General features: G+C 42.3%; 1 protein-coding gene across 1 annotated transcript in view; it reads right to left on the bottom strand.

The window, feature by feature from the left end:
- ACVR2B (activin A receptor type 2B) overlaps nucleotides 1–22,692 on the bottom strand; it is a 190,168-nt gene that overhangs the window by 30,477 nt on the left and 136,999 nt on the right. Inside the window, exons 3-7 of the mRNA XM_083189072.1 lie at nucleotides 21,597–21,694; nucleotides 17,343–17,497; nucleotides 15,981–16,124; nucleotides 7,111–7,254; nucleotides 4,872–5,020 (exon numbers count right to left, since the gene is read on the bottom strand). Of these exons, the coding sequence (XP_083045198.1) occupies nucleotides 4,872–5,020; nucleotides 7,111–7,254; nucleotides 15,981–16,124; nucleotides 17,343–17,497; nucleotides 21,597–21,694 (690 nt within the window). The remainder of the gene's footprint in view (nucleotides 1–4,871; nucleotides 5,021–7,110; nucleotides 7,255–15,980; nucleotides 16,125–17,342; nucleotides 17,498–21,596; nucleotides 21,695–22,692) is intronic.

The following is a 22,692-nucleotide window of genomic DNA, read 5'->3' as shown; positions in this document are numbered from 1 at the left end:
TTAAAAAATGTAACAGAATTTGATACCTGGCACTAAATTATAACCTCCAGTGATCTACAGTGTTTGTGGTTCAGGAAAGACCTAATGTAGCTACAGTATTTTCTAAGGGGTTGATCCTATTAGATGGGAATGATTCGCGATTGCGAATCATCACGGCACCGGGTGCACTTTATGGCAGATGGAATTTGCCTAAAAGCGCTCGCACCTTCATAGGGTTGCGAGCAATTAAGTGAATTCAGTCCAGCAAAGGGATCAGCTTAAACCGGGTGTCATTGCCGGTTCTTAAACGCACTGGAATGGCACCCGAGCAGCACCTCGCACCCTTGGCAGCTAATAGGATCGACCCCTAAGGCTGGTTTCACACACTCCGGCTCCTGCCGGACGGTGAAATCCCGCACGGCCAGGGAGCCGTGCCGCACACAGTAGATTATCATGGAGGGGATGGCCACAGCCCGGCAGCCGTCCCTTCCAGTGGCGGAATCCGGCTGCAACCGTGTGGCCATACCGTCCCGTGTGAATGGACACAATAGTGTCCATTCACAACTACGGTGTGCGGCACGGCTCCCTGGCCGTGGGGGATTTCACCGTCCGGCAGGAGCCGGAGTGTGTGAAACCGGCCTGAGGGTTTCAAATGTAATGACAATGTAGGACATGGTCAGGTTTTGTAGTTGCTCAATTCTGAAACAAACCCAAATAAGGTATATAAGTGAAGAGTACCCGAATACAGTAGCAACAGAATGAATGGCAATTTTGAAGAACATAAATAGTATTCCATATTAATTGAGCGCTAAGGGATATACACATTACCATAACCATTCCGAAACGGGATAATTATCATCTAAACAACGTCACTAATCTTAAAATCAGCATTTTTCAGAGCTGTAACATCTCCAGTAGAGCTTTACAATAGGCTGATTAAGTAATATTTGCTGAACAGCAAATCAAAGAACAATAGGCCTTGGGTTCATTCATACGGTATAAAAGACTGCATTCTACAAAATGTTTAATTCTTTCTACAAATCTACAGGATAACACATAAGAGAGGAGCTAGAAGACAACTGTGCAAGCCAGAAATATGCTTAGAAATTGCTTTCTAGGCAAGAACAATGTAGGTAGGCTCAGGTGATTGTAATGACCTCGTGGACATGAAATGGCTAGTGTGTCTAATTTGTCACGTAACTCTTGGCAGTAAGCACATTAGTCAGAGCAAATCCATTTCACCCAGCTTGAGACTGGCTCCATCTGCACTGGTAAAGCCATTACCAAGCAGCCATCAGTACATTTATATTTTGGATAATGGTAGGCTGTGGTGTGAACAAGCACCTCTCCCTGCTGTGAGTTGTCCACGCTGTCTCTGTAGAGAACTCCTGACAGATGGTATGTGTAAATGAGAAACACATTTTTTTTCTTTTCACTTGCAGGGTGCAAGAATGTATTTAGAGAAAGAAAATGAAAAAAAAAAAAAAGATTTACGTCTCTGGGCTCTGCTAATGAATAACAGGGCAATAGCTTTGAATATTGGGTCATTAGCAGAGGACAGCACACAGCTCAATAAATTTATGTTCGGAAACCAATCTAAAAGGAAAAGTGGCATTTAAATTCAAGTTGGTAACCAGGAAACCGCTTAAAGAATCTGTATTTACATTCAACAAGCCTTATATGGTCCTATGCAAGGATGGAGGTGCTCCCTGTACTACTGCCTTTACTATTGTTTGGTTTGTGTTAATGGGTTTTAAACTAACAAGGAACAGATATTAGAGGGGGAGACTCTGCCTCAAAGGCAGCTGTTGCCTGAACCTTGCCAACCTTGGGAGATGAAGGGGTAGAGTTTGCGATACACATTGCTGGAAGTCACACTTATTAGCTAAAAGTCATCATAAGCTGACTGACAGACCCAGAAGACACGGTCAATAGCCTCGTAAAATACTGAAGTAATTTTGATGTCAGTATAGCAAATTGTAAATGTCAACAAAATAGAACATCCCCTAAAAAATACTATTCCATATCAGGTAAAAATGGATAGCACACAGTGCTCTAAGTATTAGATGTAGGTTTCCATTATTGTGTCTGGAGGTACCCGTTACTGTGCGTTCTGTGTTATTTGAGGCTGTCAAAGTAAGGATTGTAACCGTGGCTACTATACTCCGGACCAATGCAGTCAAACTCTGAATTGGACATTTATGGCCATGACAGTGGATTAAGGGTTATACTGTATTTGAACTTGTATTAACACCCAGCATAAATATTCCCCCCTGCAAGTATTATGATGTTTGGGCTACAGCAGGTGAAGTTTAAGAGAGGAGAGAAACCATGTGCAGGTTCTACTGTGCTGAAAGGAGAGTGCCATAAAGTCAGAGAGGAGGCAGCACATTAGACTCTGGGCTCAGTCTACTCCACATTCACAGATCCCCAGGAATATGGCGCCTCCATTGCTCATGTACAAATCACTGGCAAAATTCCAGATGCACCATTTTACCAGTGATTTCTGTCTCTAGGGCTGGCTAATGCAGAACTATAGTGTAATTAGAAGGGTGAAGGGTTTGCAGTGTGGGCCGGCCCTAGACCTTGGGGTCAGTGTGCACTGCACACATTATAAAAACACCATTGGCTACATATTGATCTATAGAGAACATCCAGCCTACAGAATCCCTGATGGTGTATCCAGGGCCGTAACTAGGGGGGGGGGGCTGGGGGGTCACGCGCACCGGGCGCTGGAGGTGAGGGGCGCTGTGAGGTCCGGTGACAGGTGTAGACGCTGTAGCCGCATCTTACTTTGACTTCGTCCGTCTCCTACTAGCGCGGCTGAAGGAAGCGCTGATGACTTCGAAAAGACTTGCCGGACGCTGATTGGCTGAATTCAGCCAATCAGCGTCCGGCAAGTCTTTTTGACGTCATCAGCGCTTCCCGCCGCAGTGCTAGTAGGAGACGGACGAAGTCAAAGTAAGATGCGGCTACATCATTCTTGCCTCACATGCTGCGGCTTCAACGGAGGAGAGGAGGCTGAGTTAGGGAGCCCGGAGAGCCACACCCAGCTGTCCGCCGCCGCCCCACGTGACCCAGCCCGGACAGCAGCAGCATGGGATGAGGAGAAGGGCAGCAGCCGTGGCGGTGAGAGGACTGTGCGGGGAGGGGGGGGGGGGGTCTCCGGCGCCAGGGACAAGGCGTCATTTGGTCCGGTCCCCCCTGTCAGCTGCTAAGCAGCAGGGAATAAATGCTGTGCGCATGCGCACAGCGTCTATTCCCGCAGCCAGGGGGCTGGGGGCATGGCTAGAGGCTCACAGAGCCTCTGGGTCATGCCCCCATAGCGGCAAAATGGGGGCGTGGCCTCGCGGGAGAGTCGCGATTATAGGCCACGCCCCAAATATTTCGGCGCGCCTCCGGGGCGCAACAGCATCTCTACTACGAAGCTTCAAAAGTTGGGAGGTATGCTTTCACAAAAGGGGGGGCACCAAATGACTGCCTTGCCCCGGGCGCCGGAAACCCTAGTTTCGGCCCTGGTGTATCTTCTCTGCAAGAAGTGGGGCACAATTGTTACTAATATACTTCTAGACTTGTCATCTGGGACTTGCAATATACATATATGTTATAGAAATAGTTTCCCAGAGTGCAATGGGCTGAAGCACTGTGCGTTTTGAACTAGATGTGATGCAATCCATTAAAAAAACTACAGGCAGCACATACGTTATGTGCTGTGCGCGAATCTCATCGCACCCGTACATCAGAGCATTACTTTGTTATGCAATGATTGTATTCTCCTTCCCTCTACATTGTAAGCTAGTTGGAGCAGGGCCCCTTTCCCTCCTCCTCTCACAGCCCCCTTCTCTTGTACTTCAATTGCAGCTCTCTCCTTCTCAGCAACTGTCTATACCTGCATCTTTTCTCACTCGTAATTGTCTATCTCCTCCAACGGCTGCCCGCTCCTAGTAGTACACCAATTACTTTTTGCTTCCTATCAGCTTTATTGTGTACTGAGAATTGTGATGCTAATGGTTACCTTTGTGCTTTCTCAGTTTTTCAGCTACTGTAATGTTAAGTTCTGTGTATCCTGTGTTGTTCTGATGTGTGCTATATGTACGGCGCGGCAAACCACTTGTGGCACCTTATAAATAAAATGTAGCAATAATAATAAAAAATAATTAGTACAATATATAGCCCCATATACCCAAAGCCTTCTAGACAATGGAGGTCTTGTGTGGTTACTTCTGCCCTCTAGGAATTTCCCTGTAATGCTTCATTACACTGTCAGGAAATACATATATGGGAACAATATTGTACATGAAGCTCTGCTTGCAAATGCATAGTGATTTAAAAATATCAAATCAATTGTACAAATACCGAATAAAATACACTAGATGGTGATATGGGACCACATAATCCTTTCCTGTGTACGGTACAGCTTTACAAACAGCTCTTTTTTTAATGAAAGGACAATAAAGGATCCTTTTCCCCACTGTTTAAAACCCTGCAAAAGAGGTTTTGAGTTGGAGTGATGGAGAGTGCAGCCGGCCAGGGCTATTCAGAGCAAGTTTTTGGCTTATAGCCCAAGTTGATTGCAAACACCTGTGCAATCAGTGGGAGCATTTTGCTGGTGTGTTCATTCATAAGCGAGGCACTGCCATAGGGACTGCCCTTGTGGGCTCTGAAAGCAGCTGGCGAATCCAACTGGGGCGATTTAGCTGTAATCAGCAGCGCTGACTATAAAGTACCTCTACAGCTCATGTGGGTAAGTTTTATTGTTATTTTTCTGTTATAGGCTATAAAAACAAAGGTCTTTCCGTAACATTTTTTTTTTTTTTTATAAAGGAAGATATCTGCTCTGGATCTTTATCCAAAGTATGTTACATGGGTGTTAAAAAAAAAAAAAAGATTACCTGTGAGCAATCGCAGGCTTGTGCCCTTCGCCTTTGCATCGTGGGACATCTTCGTGAAGGTACGCCAGCCCTCGAGCCATCGTCTCTGCTATGTGGCATAATTCATTCCAGTTTATGATGTTTCCTTTCAGATAGTCTGTCAGGGAACCCTGTACAACCAAAACAACAGAGCGGCACATTATTTCAGAGCAGCCTTGTGTGGACAATCATTTTGTAAACCATAAAGTTAGTTAAAACAATCCAGGATTTGTTATTCTTTGATTGCTTAATACAGTGGTTCCCAAACTGTGTGCCTAGGCACCCTGGGGTGCCTCAGGACACTTGCAGGGGTGCCTTGGGTTGGTGGACCAAGATCAATTCATATTATTTATGGTCAATGTAAAAGGCAAAACCAGTGCTTGTGGCTGCCAAACATAATACATGTGGACAAACAGAAGCAAACCCTGTCCCTCACCACATAACTGTGACATATAAACACAATGCACTTTATTTAATATTTTTTCTCTGAATTTCTCGATAAGAAGCATTTGGCCTAGGGGTGCCTTGAAAATATTTTGATGCTCTAGGGCGCCAAGATTCAAAAAAGTTTGGGAACCACTGGCTTAATACAAAACTCCAAGGTGCTTCAGTAAATTGCTTAGTAATCTAACAGACAATATACTGTATTCCATGATAAATTAAAAGTGTCACTATGTCACTGAATATCACACAGTTGTCCTTGACGTATATTTTGGCTCGCCTTTTCATGACCAAGCAATATAGAAACTCCTATATGTATTAATAAAAGCAGGACTATAAAAACAGTACCACATGAGTAGGGATAAACAGGTGCGAACCATTGACTGAGGAGCATCATAGTACAGCAATAATCGGTTATTTCTTTATTGTATAGTTTGCGGTTCAGGATAGGGGGGGGGTAGGGGGAGAGGATTATGGTACATACGGACGCCCCTGTTAGGATTCTTCATATCGGGATATTAGTTCTGACCTTAGACCGCTGGCAGTCTAAGTGGCAATATATAGGGCCATATTCAATGAGAAAAATGTGCCTGTTTTATGGCGAGTTTGTGCTATTTTCGCGTTGGAAGGAGCATTTTGCTCTCCAAAAGTGAACCACCCTATTTCAATGTGATATTTTCGCCGTCTTTCTAAGTGATTTTCGCCGTGTCTCTCCGTGTAGCAATTCTCCATCTTTTCATGGAGAACTGGAATGTGAACTTTTAAACTAAAAGTTTTTTTTTTTTTTAATTTTGGTGTCAAAAAATCAGGATTTTTTTTCTGTGAAGGGGCATGTTATTTTTATTCATGTGCTTATAGCACATGAATATATATTTAATAAAAAAAAAAAACATTTTAAAAAACATTTTTTTTTTTTACACAGAGCAGCCAGCAGGGGGCTGGAGCTCTCGAGCCGCTCATTAGATATTCATATATTCACTGCACCCGATCATTACATATGCACGATCGGGTGCAGTGAATACTGGGTCCCCCGCTGGCTATAGGGGGGGGGGCAGCTTGTGCTGCCTGGGTCCCGGGGAGCCCTCCACATATGTTCTGGGGCAGCCAGGGAGACTTTAATCTCCCTGGCTGCCACCGTCCCCCGGCTACCTGCCAGCTCCCTGCCGCAGACGCTCCTCCGCTGCAGGGGTTAAGACTCGCCGTGAGTGGCGGCGAGTCTTAACCACATTGAATAGTGGGAGCAGGAGTGGCAGCGAGCCCTCCGGAACAGGGCGAGTGCATGGCGAGAGAAAAAATCTCTCGCCATGCACGGAGAATATTTCTCATTGAATACTGCCCATAGTATGTATGGTGGCAAGGGGATTACTATGTTTCAACGGGTAATTCATTAATGAGGCTTTGAGGCTCAGGCCTCTTCACCACCCTTTTTCCATTTTTAGTCTTAGTTTTTTTGTGTGTGAAAAAGATTGGCAGATCATCAATCCAGGTGCAAAATTGATGTTTATGGTTGCACTCACCCACATCCCAAAACCTATATGTTGACTGGTATTGGGATGGAAAGGGCCACCTACACTGGTCGGGATTTCGATGTCAGAATCTCTATTGTCGGGCCACTATACCACACCCGGAAGGAGAAGAAGGGAGGGGGGAAAAAAAGGGGGGAACGATGACGGCACAATAGCTATTGGCCATTCATTTACAGTTATAAAAAATTTGAATCCTAGCCAAACATTGGCCCAACCCCCCCCCCACTAATATAACCATATAAGATCAATTCTACCTTCTCATGGAACTCTGTGATGAGCCACAGTTCCATCTCTAGGTTCGTTCCTCTCTTCTCAGCCGCGATAAACTGCAAGAGATTTTCATGCTTCATTCCAGGGGTGTTGAATATTTCTCTCTCGCTTTGCCAAGATTGCTTGTCCTAAAAGACCAGATAATATTCAGTTTAAAAGAAAGTCAAACAGTCCATAGATGAAAGCATGACAATGACAGCACTGCTAATGTAGCCATACACAGTGCTTCTCATTCCCACTCTATACAATATGACCGGAGGATAAAAAGTAGGATTACTTTGATTTCTATAATACTTCATTCATGAAGGATAATACATCTGTGTTTTACCCGATTCAAGGTTATTGGTTCTATCCTATAATACATTAAAAGTACAATAACTACTATATTAGGTGCATCCATTGAATGAGTAGAGAAAACGAATTTAAACTAGAAAGAAGTGTAAACTCGAATGGCTGAGGTTAGCCTACATTTATACGCAGGTGAACAATACAAAATGTATCCTTACTAAAGGCATGGACAGATAATGATGGGGATTGTATAACAAAGTAGAAAAAGTTATAGTATCAAAGAAAGCAGGGTCTTACATACAGTATCCCCATCTGCTTATATAGAGGCCACATGCCAGCCCATAACATGTGATACACGAAGGAGCATGATGGGGGAACAATTCCCAGCCAATCGCACCAACCCTTATGGTATATACACTTACCTGCCAATACCACACAAAAATCCCATCTGGACAGGTGGTTCAGTAGGGAAGATTTAGGCTTAACTCATGTATTGTCAGGGGAGAGAGCCTGAAGTCCTACAGCAAGACTGTTATATATCGGACATCAACCAATAAAAAAAATGAGGAAGGGTAGGAACGTCTGAAGATTCAATTGACCTCCCTGCCCAGAGACCGGTAATATTAAACACCAACCACACCCATACTTTGCACCCTGCTTGATAGACCAACTGAAAATATGCTTCAACAGTATAATTGCCCTTACAAATGTAACTTGTTACTAAATATGTGCGGACCCCATCCTAGAGAGTTAAGCTCCGGCAGGCATAAGAAAATGCCTTCTATCCCACGTATGTATAAAGGATCCATGCTCTTGATGGATGAGCTAGCCTGCACCCTAAAGCTGGTCATATGCTTATGATTTGGGCCCCTTTAACCCGATTCCGACAGATCCGGACGATAAATCGGGTAAAAAGAGCCCAAATCGCATGTGCCTAACCTCAGATTCCAATCTGGTCCCGTGCCCAGATCGCATAAGATTGGTCAGATCCAGTAGCACTTGCTGGAGGTCACATATGATACATCATGTGCTAAAGGACGACATGCAGTAGCTGTTAATCGCATGCAAGGCTGCATGTGATACTTCGGTTTAATTTATGGCGGCCTTTAGAGGTACACTATTAGAGAGGAATGCTGCGCATATATCAGACAATTCTATTGGTCAGACATGCATTTTATCTGGAGGGTTTTTGGAAAGAAAAGTATGTCCGTGTTAGGTGCACCAAAGAGAGAAATCTTATTAAAAATTAACTTTTAATGATTCAATTAAGAACTGCGAATTTTTTAAAAAAAAGGACATACAACAATTACACGCTGATGGACACATTAAAAAGAATATAAAAATCCTAACATGGCAGGGGACCGTTTGTCAATGATACCTTTTTGGTATAGAAATGTCAGATATGGGTGCTTAAGGTGTATTAGACACACTGTAACAATGAGATTGAGGTAATTATAATGACATTTAGTTACATAAACACTGTGTGCTTGTCACATCACAAAAGGAAAAGGGGACAGTGCGGGCAGCGTCCTGGCCGCTCCGTCCTCTAGGTTACCCCGGTTTCCTCCTCACTTATCAAAAGTGTTACTCTTTTATTTTGAGAAACCATCAATCATATAGAGGACGGAGTGGCCAGGACACTGCCCGCACTGTCCTTTTTCTCTTTTTGTGACGTGACAAGCACACACTGTGTTTATGTAACTAAATGTCATTATAATTACCTTAATCTCATTGTTACAGTGTGTCTAATACACCTTAAGCACCCATATCTGACATTTCTATACCATAAAGGTATCATTGACAAACGGTCCCCTGGCATGTTAGGATTTTTATATCCTTTTTAATGTGTCCATCAGCGTGCAATTGTTGTATGTCCTTTTTTTTTAAAAAGAATTCGCAGTTCTTAATTGAATCATTAAAGTTAATTTTTAATAAGATTTCTCTCTATTTGATGCACCTAACACGGACATACTTTTCTTTCCAAAAACCCTCCTTAAAATACCTGTCAAATGGTAGCACGCCTCTATAAATAAGAGACACTAATCTGTGCCTTATAATGAATAAGACTCACTTTACAAATGTCAACTTATTTGTCCAGTGCGATTGACACCCCTTTTGTCTTTCTAGTTCTTATGCATTTTATCTGCCCACCTTATGTAACTCAACATGGGTGAAATTGTTCATTGTTGTATTCCACATCAAATTATTAAAATCTGGAACGTTTCTGACAGTTGGAATATCTTCCAATCCGATGTCAATTCGATAGTCGGAATTCAATCTTCCAACCGTTGCAAACGTTCCTACATTCAAAAATGGCCACAGATTTGACAATGCAGCGGCTGTTTTTCTTTGAAAGTAGAATTTGCACTGGCTTCAATGAATGGATGGAAACGGCCGCAATGATTTGATTTGAGACAATATTTCCAACTGTCGGAAATATGGGCACACATTGTATAAATTTCCTGCGGCATTAAAGTATTAATGCTCTGTACAACATAACACAGATCTAGGAAGGTGCTCATTAAGTACATAGTACAGTATCCTGAAAGGAGAACTGTAGAGGAATTTAAAGTGTGCTCCTAAACTACAGGGTTTCGCCTATGCTTTTGAAAAGCATTTCTAAACCCTTGTGTACGCCAGCACGTATAGTGTATAGGAACCCAGCTATCCTCAAATTGTAACTATAATTCTTCTTTTATGCACAGTAAAAAAAAAAAATAGAAAAAAGAAGAAAGGCCACATGTTTCTTAAGCTGGCAAATAGCACATTTCACAGAGTTTCTAACATACAGAGCTTTCAAAATATTTTCAGCATTAGAACACAATCTTGACTTAATGAGCACAAACCCAATCAAGCTTTTATCTAGCTACAAAGATGGGGATTGTGCACTTTTCCATAATTGTCCTTGTGTCCAATTTTTTCCCCTCTTTTTCTCTGAAACAGAGCAAAGCCTTTTAGTGAAAAGAGAAAATTAGATTCCTACCCAAATTTCCATTGCTGTTATTTTATTTAAACGTTGGACGGGAAAACTTTATAAAAGGGAATCAACGGCAAAATTTCCTGATTAGAATGCGAATGAGCCATGGGCACAGGCCGGTGAACAATGAAAGCTTCGATTGCTGATTTTTTCAGGGCATTGCCAGCTTTCACCTCCAGTGTTCCTTCTGGGGACGAGCCAAGAGTTTAGGCTGTACAATGTTTAGTACACACAATGCAATGAACGGGAGGACTCAAGTCTCTGCTTTTAATTGTAATGAAAGCAGTTAGACAAAGTGATTTTCTTGAAATTAGCGTATCCCTTATGCCTCTCAAATTCATGAGTAGTAATGTCATTACCAAAAAACAACACTGTACATCTAAATGTCCATTTATCTGATTATGCTGTCACCTATCAAAATGCTGAATTTGCATTAAAGGGACAGTGCCACAGATATAAATACAATGGGGATGGAAAGTTTGGGCACCCCAGGCAAAAATTCATTTTATTTGTTTATAGGGAAAGCGGTATGGGGGGGCGGGACCAGTGCACTGGCGTAGGAAATCTAGAAGTAGGTGATTAATCAATTAAGGATCCACTGATGAGAGTAATACAATGATAGAAATATCGGATAATTAATAAAAGTAGAGATGCTCCCTAGAGAGTAAACGAACAATGGAAAAAATATTTTTTTCTTCCAAAAATTTATTTTAATGTGCAAAAAGAAGCCAAAGAAAGATGAAAAACCTCCAAAAAGGCATTAAATTACAGATTAGACATTCTTATAACATGTCAAAAAAAGTTTGATTTTATTTCCATCATTTACACTTTCAAAATAACAGACAACAAAAAATGGCGTCTGCAAAAGTTTGGGCACCCTGCAGAGTTAATACCTTGTACTGCCCCCTTTGGCTTGTAAACGCTTTTTTTGTAGCCAAATATCATTTCACTTTTAAAGGGCTCAATTCATATAGTTGAAACATTGTAATGTATTATTTGTTACTTAACAAAAAAGAATCAATGAGCATCATGCTAATGCATTTGCTATGTATATAGCAGTGAGTAGCTTTCACTTTCTAAAGTGTAATGTAACATAGGTTGCAGATTTCTATGTAAGGTTGACCCTCGAGTTTTAACCCCTGTGATTGCAGTCACACTGATTAATGTTCAATTAGGAAGAGGATTTCTTGCATAGAACATTTTTTTCCTGCGCATAGACTGTGGTCTTTAGAAAAATACTCTTGAGAACTTGAATTTGAGACTCGATGGACCATAATTAAAGCAGTTACAGTGCCGGGTGAACTAAAATTTCTTAGAATTCAGAATTTGTATTTCAGGTGCATAAAATGTCAACATTTGTATTTAAATTGACCGATCCCAAACATGAATCTTGCCGAAAATGTTTCAATTCAGGTCACATTGTTAAGTGAAGTCTGGATTTGTGGAGGTGTGCTAGCACAAGTAGAATACTTCCACTGGAAGCAGCCATTTTACATACGGTAATTTACCTCATACGGTAGACATTTTGTAGAGTCAGGAATAAATTGTGCATATTGCAACTTGAAGGGGAGTATTCAATGTTTTTATTCTCCATGTGCAGCGAATCCTGTTTAGGATTCGCTGCACATTCGCAGGGTTCAGGAGGACTGCAGCATTCGCTGCCAGCCCTCCCTGTCACCCTATTCAATGCAGCAGGAGCTCGCTGCCCCTACTGGCGAATTTTAACCCCTGCGGCATTCGACAGAGACGTAAGCCTCCCTGCCTGCCCCAGAATTTGTGGGGGAGGGCTCCCGGGGCAGAGGCTGCCCCCCGGGAATGCTGGCACGGGACAGGGGTAGGGAGCCGCTTCTCTGGTCCCGCACGTAACAAGCCGGGACCAGAGTGAAGTGAATATATGAATATCTAATGAGCGGCTCCCGGCTGGCGAATGTGTAAAAAAAAAAAATATATATTAAATATATATTAATGTGCTTCAAGCACATGAATAAAAATAGCATGCCCCTTCACACAAAAAAAACCCCCTTTATTTTAAAAGATCACTTTCCAGTTCACCTTAAAAAGATGTTGAATGTAAAATGGTGAATCATGGCAAAAATCAGGGAGAAAGCAATTCGCCATCCTAGCATTGAATATACTCAGCGAATCCCAGTGAAAACCCCATTGAAATACACCAGCGAATTGCAGCGAGCATGAAACGGAGAACTGGCCGGCATTCACTGTTCGCTTTTGGCTAACAGTGAACATTGAATAGGGTGAATCACATTTTCAGTGAAAAAGATTCACCGCAAGGAGAGAAAACTGCCCGATTCGCCGAAAAAAAACCCCGGTGAATCGAGAGCATTGAATACTGGCCGAAGTGTACAGGGCACTTTTGCAAAACAAAATGGGACTATAGAAAAGTGACGATTTGCTGATAGAAAAGAATTCGATATGCTCAAGTAAAACTCCTTGGTACAAGGAATGATATTAAGCAATGTGCAGCTTTGTGTATTTATTTAATGTGTAACAAAGGCTACAGGAAAGGGCTGGAACTGGGAGTCAGTTGCAGACAAATCGCACAATGAGTCCTGAACTATGTTAGACCTGACATAAAGCAGCTCCCTCACCTCTCCCTAGTGTGACTGAAAAGAGCCTTATGTGCAATTTACCTCTATAAACAGCTGGCAGGAACTGTAAATCACTGGAGCACATTATTACCATGATCTCCTACCCAACTCCCAAACACTCCAGACATGCTACAAATCTCAAAGCGCAGATCTGCATTAGGAGCTTATTTCTCTATTTTGCTTTGGTTTTATTGGTAGTTCTCTAAATAGTTCCCAACTTCAAAACATGAATGTCTGTAACCGAGCTAACATTTTATATTCGCAAGGCTTCGGAGAATCTTTCTAGTGATCAAAATGCAGTGCTGGTTGCCATCGGGGATGGGCAGCCTGCAGTGACATGGCAGCTCTCGGTGCAATGATTATGGCAATAAACAAACTACCATCTGCCATTATATGCATGAATCCAACAGCAGCAATAAAGGCTGTCTGTCTAAGCTGTAACATCTTCACCAAGCTTCCTGGACAATGGTTGGAGCAGTCACTGTGCAGAGCAAATGCTTACAGAGCAGCTAACACAAATTGGAGTTTGCTGTGGTCCAGACAGTCTGAGGATGAACAAAATTTCCTGTTAGCTAGATCAACATAACTATATATGACTTTACATAGGACTAGGGGCCTGCAGTATCTTGTAAACTGAAACGTGCAGGGACAATGTTGCATTGGAAAGTATGCATGCATGGAACTAATCTAACAGTACATAACCATATTTGTTGGGCAGTACGGACGGTGTAATGGTTAGCATTACTGCCTCACAGCGCTGAGGTCATGGGTTTGATTCCCACCATGGCTCTAACCGTGCAGAGTTTGTATATTCTCCCTGTACTTGCGTGGGGTTCCTCCGGGTACTCCGGTTTCCTGCCGCAATCCAAAAATATACAGGTAGGTTAATTGGCTAGACAACCCTAAAATGTCTGTGTGCGTGTACATGTGGTAGGGAATATAGATTGAAAGCTCCACTGGGGCAGGGACTGATGTGAATGCTCAAATATTCTCTGTAAAGTGCTGCAGAATATGTGTGCGCTATATAAGAGACTGTTAATAAATAAATAAAATAATTTGTATACAAGGGGAGAATTACTTTCTGATCTCAGACAATCTTGTTCCAGAAAAATAATTTTATGGTGACATTGGGGCAGATGTATTAAGCCTGGAGAAGAGATAAACTGGAGATAAAGTGGAGATAACATGGAAGAGATAACGCACCAGCCAATCAGCTGTGTTTGAAATATGACAGCTGGGATCTGATTGGCTGGTGTGTTATCTCCTTCCACTTTATCTCCAGTTTATCTCTTCACCAGGCTTAATACATCTGCCCCAATGTTATGACCGCCAGCTGATAGCAGAGTAACTGCCATTTTCAGCATGAACAGCAGCTAGATGGGCTAGGTGTGACTTGATACGGTGCTGGTAGACTGGCACCTGTATCTGGAGTCATGCTGACTGCAGCTGCCGGAATTTGCGTGGTGGTGGATTCATAGCTCAGGTGGGTTCAAGTCAGTGCAATTAGGAGGCCAGGAAAGTACTTGGAAGTCTTGGACCTGCTTGCCCAGCCAATGTCAGACATTTCTGGCTATGTGACATGTCGCATTGTCTTGCTGGAAGATACCATCTGCCCCAGGGAAGACAATCAGCATGTATGGGTGTATGTGATCTACAAGGATGGATTTAAAACAGATCGAGAGTACCACCGACATAGATAAATGGGCCCAGAGAATGCAATGAAAACATTAGTTAGACCATGAACGCTGCCACCACAAGCAATAGTTGCAGGGTGGGTTTTTTTTTCGGTTTCTCGACTAACCCTCCAACGTCCATCCATTCAATGAAGCAGAAGATGTGACTCAGAGACGGCAACCCTTCACAAATCAGCGGAAGTCCAATTTGAAGGCTTTTTGTGCCAATACACCTTCAGCTAGCATAGGTGCAGTTACCATCCATTTGCTTTGGTGTACCATGCGTGAAAGGATTCCTTGAACTGTGAATTTAGACTGTTAGCCCCAGGTTAATTTTGACAATAACCTGCTCCCGTAGCAGGTTTGTCAACCCTTGCACAACTTTGTATCAGACCTTCTTCTCTCTAATCAATGGAACCTGATGCTCAACAGGTTCCACATAGCTTATCCACAACGGCACCATTTGTCCAGTCACGAAAAATCTTCAGTTTCAGAATTGCTGCCAACCTTGCTCCAAATGCAGATAATTATCCCTTTGCCCAGAGCCGTAACTAGTGTGTGTGTGTGTGTGTGTGTGTGTGTGTGGGGTCACTGCTAGGTGGTCGCTTGCTGGATGTAATACCCATATGTGCATGCAGGAGAGGGGGAAAACTGAGCAGAGCCAAATTACTGACTTGCCATGGGCGACAGGATTCCTAGTTTAGAGCCTGCTTTTTGCAACTTGGGTAAATTGCCCCTTTAACCCATGACACGATCGAGTGTGTGCAGGTAGCCTCTCTCACCCCTTTTATATCCACCAAGCCGGCGCATGAAACATGACCTACTTCATGGGCTAAGCGCTGCAGATGTCATATGTAGGTTGTAGTCATAATATTTGACTATGTATAATATTACTGAAGTGGAAAAAAAAAATGATGGTGACCATTGGTCAAGGATGGATTCTCTCATCTCCTGTTCCCCTGCTGATGGTCCTGGTCACTATGCCAACTGGTCATACTCCTCGATCCATCCTCCATCACTGACCGTCACCGCTGCTCTGTATAGCATGGCATTTATTACCAGTGAGAAAGCCTGGGAGCAGCCCAACCTCTTGAAGCGTGCTGAACATGTCCCCTCAGTGATGGAAACGGGTGAGCCACAAGGCCGTGCCACCTATAGTGTAAGTCTCAGTCCTATTTTGGGCACTTACAGGTTCCAGATTCTATCTACACCAATGTTGAGAGGTATGCAAACAGAATTTGCTCACATATTCAAAAATATATAATTAAAATGGAGAAAATAAGAATATACAAATAAACACTGTGATTTACCTGAATAGGAAAGATTTTCACTGCTACATATTCATTTATCAGCCTTGCTTTCCAAACACAGCCAAATCGGCCCCGTGCCTTGATTTCCAGTAGCTGCAGAGGCTTCAGGCCAACTAGCGGAGATGGTGGAGGCGGGCCCGGATCCTAGGTAGACGAATACATACGGCGTTGATCTTTTATATAACTTGAAAAACCTCTAAGTAACTAACCCCTGCTCCCTCGAAGAGAACAAGTTACTAATTAGCCTGGTTGCAGAAAACAGATCACCTGCAATAACCTTTATGTCCTTCTGCTAATCCGTGCCACCTAACATTCATTAGGCCAAAGTTTACAATGATCTTTTTTTTTTTTATTAGTTCCTAAGACTTAAGTCTTCTAGGGAATGTGGCTGATTAGGACTGAGGTTTGTTGAATGAAATATTTTTAAAGGGCTTTACTGTTGCTATGGAGATTGAACACAAAACGGAATGGTGCAAAATGCAGTAATAAACCACGCTCTTCATTTCATTATTTTGGCAAAGTTACAAAAGCAGCTAAGCCCTTCTGCAACGCACGTCAGTTACACTGATGCCTGTTTGATGAAGTGCTTTTGCTGCACAAGCTTCTGCCGCAACAAGGCTATAAAGCACCTGATATAAACCATGTAACATTTTATAGTCAATTAGCACTTTGGAATTAAAGGCGCAGTAATTGTGATCCATTTACTCAAAAACAGTCTTGTAGCACTTTCACAAAATGCTCTCTTAAATCACATTTAATGTCGGTTAGATGACACGTGTAGGAGAAAATAGAATTCTTGTATTGATTCATGGCTTCCCATGGTTAAGGCTTGGCTGATAGAGAACATGTTCACAACTACGACATGCAGAACTTATTAGCATACGTCCAAATGAATGAAAATCAATAGTTATTATAGGTTTTAAAAGGGGCAATAAAATGGAGAAACTTATTCCGATACACTCTAACAGTCGAACCATAGATTTAGCAGTGATAAGAGCTGAAAGTCTGTGACAAAACAGAGGTAAAGGGGCAATAGACGAAATTGCCGTGAAGATGCTTGGTACAGGCCAAAAACCTTGTGTTTTTCAAAATATGTATATATTTTTTGGGCAACGCTATCTAAAGATGGTGGTGCCAACTGCATGCAAGCACTAGAATCTATTGCATTCTGGGGCTTGGTGCATATGCAGTACCCCGCAAAACCTCAGAAATAGGTATTTTCGGAGGTTTGGCCACATTCTTCAGGGCATTTTTTGAGGTTTGGCCACATTCTTCAGCTTCATGCATCCCCCAACTCTGTCAATACGATAACTCCAGCCCGACTCAAGCCTGAAAAGGGTACTTCCACTAGCTCCCACTAACCTCATTAATGTCTACGTGACCATAGGGAGGCTTCCGGTGACGGTACATCCAAAACGCCAGCAGAATGGCCATAGACAGACCAGCAATAGGAAGCAGGGAATACACTAGGATGTTTAGCACTGAGGATGACTGCTGAGTCTTTGGATTAAAAGTTTCTGAAATGAAATAAGAAAAAAAAAAAACACATCAGTTAAATGAAAATGCTTTGAGCAATGTGTGTAAAGATATTTGCACATGTGTAACATTATCAATCTAATCTTGCTCTCAGTATACATGTCACCAATATGCTGATGTGCAGTGCGTACTCATATCTACCCAGATTTTAAATAATTTAATAATTCAGGTTTTATTTAAGAATCCGTACACCACCCAGGAAAAGCACCATTGCTGCATTGCAGCCACAGGTCTCTTCAGTGCTGACAGCTTGGGAAATAGCTGTCATTGCTGCTGGACAAGACTCACCCTAGCTGATCAAGAAACCAGGACAGAATACATAGCAAAAAAACAAAACCAAGGGGTACACGTATGAAGCAGTGATAAGGAGAAATGAGTCATATGATAAGTGGCCAAATGGCAACCAATCAGCACTGAAGTAACATCTATGATTTGCATAATATAAAATTATACAGAGCAGCTGATTGGTTGCCATGGGCCACTTCTACTCTGGCTCATTTCTCCTCCCTTATCACTGCTTCATACATTTATTCGCCCAAATTCTCCACATTCATCATTTACATTCTGAGTAAAAAATAAAATCCAATACATTTTGGTTATTCAATGGACCTTTTCTACAACTTGCATTTAATACATAGTACAAAATGACATGACTTACCACCGGTAGGCCGGATGGACTACCAATGGCACATATAGGGTCCACACACACTGCACGAGAGAAAACGCTGCAGTCTTTGCGTGGCCTAAAGAGGCTAAGTAATAGGTTTCGAACTTTGGGAAACCACATGATTTTAGAGAGTACGCCACTAACATTAATGCCGCAACCTGTTATAAGGCTTGTTTGCCATATTAATGATTACCGCTTTAAATTTAGCCCTGAAATCATGTTCGTTCATTCTTGCCTGCTTTTAAAAAAGCATTTCAGGGAGATTGAGAAAGTAACACCTACAGTATAAATGCGGACGTGTAATGCTACAATTCAGAGCGCATGGTGCAATCAGGGAGATTTGAAGGTTTTATCAGGGAGTTAGGGAGACTAATACTATTTCAGGGAGTCTCCCTGACAGTGAGGGAGAATTTGCAAGGATGCGCTAGTTCCCTAATCTCAGACCCAATTACATAATGCCTAATTGTATGACATGGCAGAAAACATGAAAATGTGCAATGCGCAAAACTATAAATGTTGCATCAATTTCCAACCTCCTACAATTCCTTTGCAGAGACAGATTTTTTGTGAGCTCCTCCGCATAGAGAAGAATTATCCTATAAAAAACAAAGTGCTCTTTCGGCCCCTTTAACACATTAAAATAATATTGACCCAATAAAATGTTTTTAGTTGCGCCACAAAACCGGCTGCAATACTCACCCAACTATATTTTATCAGCAATAGCCAATATCGGCTGCCTCCCGTACCTTCCTGCAAAGCCATGTACCTTTGAGCACATGGTCGATCATTTTTACAATAGCTATAAAACTGTGCGCTGCGCTTTTTGTACATTTGTGTTACTTTTTGGGTTTGGCAATCTTACGCAGCACCTTTGACGGACACTGACATTTAGAGGTTTACACCACTTCATCGCGAGAGAGTTTATTTCTTAATTTGTCGAACGCCAAAATAAACTGTTCTACAGTAAGTCTTGCAGATGATATCGCTGCATAGTATTCAGTAAGAGAAGTCTCTGACTTCTGCACGGATGTGGGTGGTCTCATGAGGAAGTTATGTGGGCCAAGATGGTAGCATCTGCGCTGGTGCAAATGGTTTATATATATATAAAAAAAAAAAAAGTGAAACGGACACTGGCTACGTTTTATTGTAGCTGCTAAATTATCTTCACCCATTGGTCATTTAACATAAACACCTATTTTTATTATGCGATCTCCTGAATCAGACAGCAAAGTTTCCCCAGGGAATGCGTGTGCTAGGTCTTAAAAATGACCCTCTGCTCCTCTGATTTATGCCTGCCTGCATTGTGTGTCTGGCATCAGCCCAGCACAAGGGACCTTGCAACCACAGAATGGCACAGAACAATATTATGCAAGTTCTTCGGTAAGAGGAGGCTGGAAAGTAAATCATCCCACAGCCCCAATCTCACCCTTACCATGATGGCACCAAATTGCTTTTATTCAGCGAGACAGAGAGAGAGAGAGAAATTGCTGATGTGTTTTCAATCCTTACTGAACAAAGAACAGGCTTTAGAGTGCTAGCGAGAGCTTTGCGGGTCTCGTCTGTGAAAAGCTTAGTCACCGCAGACAGTATGTTTTCATATAGCACTACTCCCACACCATAAATGTACTGTGCCATAGTTTAGAAGTTTGCTGAACAATAAGCCCTGAAAAGTTGCTCTCCTGTTAGAAGGCAGATTTACCTTTCTATGGATAGTACAGAGCGGGCAGGGGTCCGGCACCCGGTAGCTACATGCGATGCGGTCCATTTCGCATGGGGCAGTAACTGCACGGATAAAAGCAATGATTTTGGATGGAATATTCCAAAGTACCTAGCAGTGTCACCCACAGATGGGAGACTACTAAACGGAGGGTGGTGGGCATCATTGGAACATAAAAAAATAAAAAAGGACCAAATGCTAAAAAAACCTGGTGACTACGGATGTAACTAGTACAACACAAGTTCGCCCTATAGGACATTAGTCGCGTCTTGAATAAGAGACACTTTCCCTTGTTTGGTGGAGGTCACTTTCAGACTGACCTCCGCCTGAGAAGTACTGATGTGCAGTTATTCTCAGCACCGGGTATATAATGAAAGGCTCTTTGATTCTGTACGGAAAAAAGTATTGATTGAATGGCTATTCTTTGGTGACAAGGTGCCATCTGTTCACAGCAATAGACTGTATACAAAAAAAAAAAACACTTAAAAAGCAAAGCACAGCAGAAGAAAGTACATTCTGTTATAGTGGCTGGATTACTAATCTATGGGCTTGTGATGTTTAATGTGCTGCCTCCGCTTGCTGATGCAATGGTTCGCCTGCAACTCATTACAGTGCCCCTTTCATATATATCTGTGTATACAGACAAGTGGCACAAATTATTTTCCCTTCCTGGACAATAGTATAACCAAGAACAGAATAGCGCTATTTCCGAGAGCTCTTTCACACACGTATAAAACAGTTTTGTAGATATGCGCATTGTAAACCATTTGTTATGACAGGAAACATTCCCGTGTTAGACTTCTTGAGCCTCTGCCTGTGACATGTAATGTGAAGTACAGGATATTGTTGGATTTTGGACACAACATTCTGGGGTTCAACAGTAGAACTGCCAACGCTTAGCTCTTTTAGAACATGTGCTAAATCGACAGGTGTTTAGCAAATGTGTGAATGAGCTCTTAAAGGCTCAATAAACCTCATTTATGCGCTATACTCAAAATCCTTGCAGTTACTCTTTCCTGCCTGGGGTGTCACTGTCTGCTGTGGTGATTTTAGCAGTCTGGTCTGTATCTCAATACAGGCCAGTCTGTACTAGAAGCACCGCAGCAAACAGCGACACCTCAGGCAGGAAAGAGGAACTGCATAGATTTTGAAAGGTGCAGGGTGCTAGAATGAACACTACTATACAGTAAATATCAGTTTTTCTCAAACTCAGGAACCCAAACGGATCACATTTTCTGGGTGATCTAAGCAGGTACACAGGTGTATGCATTCCTCACTGACATTTTAAATGCTTCACGAGCGGAGCTTAATATTTCACTTGCAACTCTGGGCAGATTTAGTAAGCTCGGTGAAGCGATAAAGTGGCTGGTACTTTATCACTGGCCAATCAGCTCCTTACCTTAATTTTTAAAACCCAGCCTGTAACTGATTGGCCGGTGATAAAGTACCAGCCACTTTATCGCTTCACTGAGCTTAATAAATCTGCCCCTCTGTGAGGAGACCTGGAAAACATGAACAGCTTGGGATCCAGAGCACAAAGTTTAAGAATTTGTCATCTATAATAGATTCTGTCCTGAAAACATATTTTTGTAACTCAAACCTCCACATAAAGATAAATTTATCCAGTGATCACAAGGGCTGGGACTTCTGGACTTGAACCATTTTTTGTTTGCCAGCATGTTAGGATGACACTTACCGACATCAGGCAAATGAGTAAATTTCTCATTGCAATAGTTTCCGTCACAACAGCAGAAGAATACTTGTGGGTTTTCTTCCTTTGCCACACACTGCGTCCTGGAGGAGAGAAAGAAGAGACTTATAGGTATGGATTCCGCAATACAGTGCTCATTCACCGGTGAGTTCAATATAATACAGGCAATTTGGTTCCAGCTCATTTTCCACTTCAGCAGTGGAACAGCTTTGAATATTTTGGCTATAGAGTACCTGCAACAAATGTATATTCATATGACCGGGGGGATACAGAGTTTGTTTTTAATATTACAATATGCATGAGACAAACTATGGTGTAGACCAGTGATTTTCAACCTTTTTACCTTGCGGCACACTAAATAGGACTTTAAAATTGCCAAGGCACACCCTAAGATCCCCACAGGGCAAAACACATTGGCCACCACAGGAAAAAAACAAACCTATTGGCCCCCACATTAATAACAATCACACTGATCTCCACAGGTAACAAAAATAAAATACATTGACCCTTTACATGAAAAGAAGAGACCAGTAAATAACATTTGAACTGGTGGTGGCTGTAAATGGGTTTGGGCATCTCTAGATGTGGGGGCACACTTGAGAACAGCTCAAGGCACACTAGTGTGCCACGGCACACTGGTTGAAAAACACTGGTGTAGACAAATCAAAGAAGCTGATATGATGAATCTAGCGCTACATGTCAGTGCTCATTATACTGTAGAAATAGGAATGCTTTGTTCTCCCCTCATGAATGTGCAGACAACCAGTTTATGACAAATCATAGAGCTCTCAGAAACAAACATTCTACAAGCAATAAGGAGATATTTCCATGTGCGGCTTTTTTTTTTTACAGTCCAGACAAAATGATCACTCTGCGGTCTGACTAATTATCAACCTATTGCTTCGGAAATTATTTGAAGTACGTATCTTACCCAGCATAACCTGAGAGATAGCAGATATTTGACGCATGAGACAGTTGCTTCAATCAGGGTGATGCTTATCTAATTGGTACCGCATATGAGCTACCTGTATCTCCCAAGATACAATCACCTGTCTGCGTACTTACGTCATTAATAATCCGG

This window comes from Crinia signifera, chromosome 5, assembly GCF_055691185.1.
Source record: "Crinia signifera chromosome 5, ASM5569118v1, whole genome shotgun sequence".
In the NCBI taxonomy this organism is placed as follows: Eukaryota; Metazoa; Chordata; class Amphibia; order Anura; family Myobatrachidae; genus Crinia; species Crinia signifera.
The sequence above is the reverse complement of the archived record's forward strand: the minus strand, read 5'-3'. Positions and strand labels throughout refer to the sequence as shown.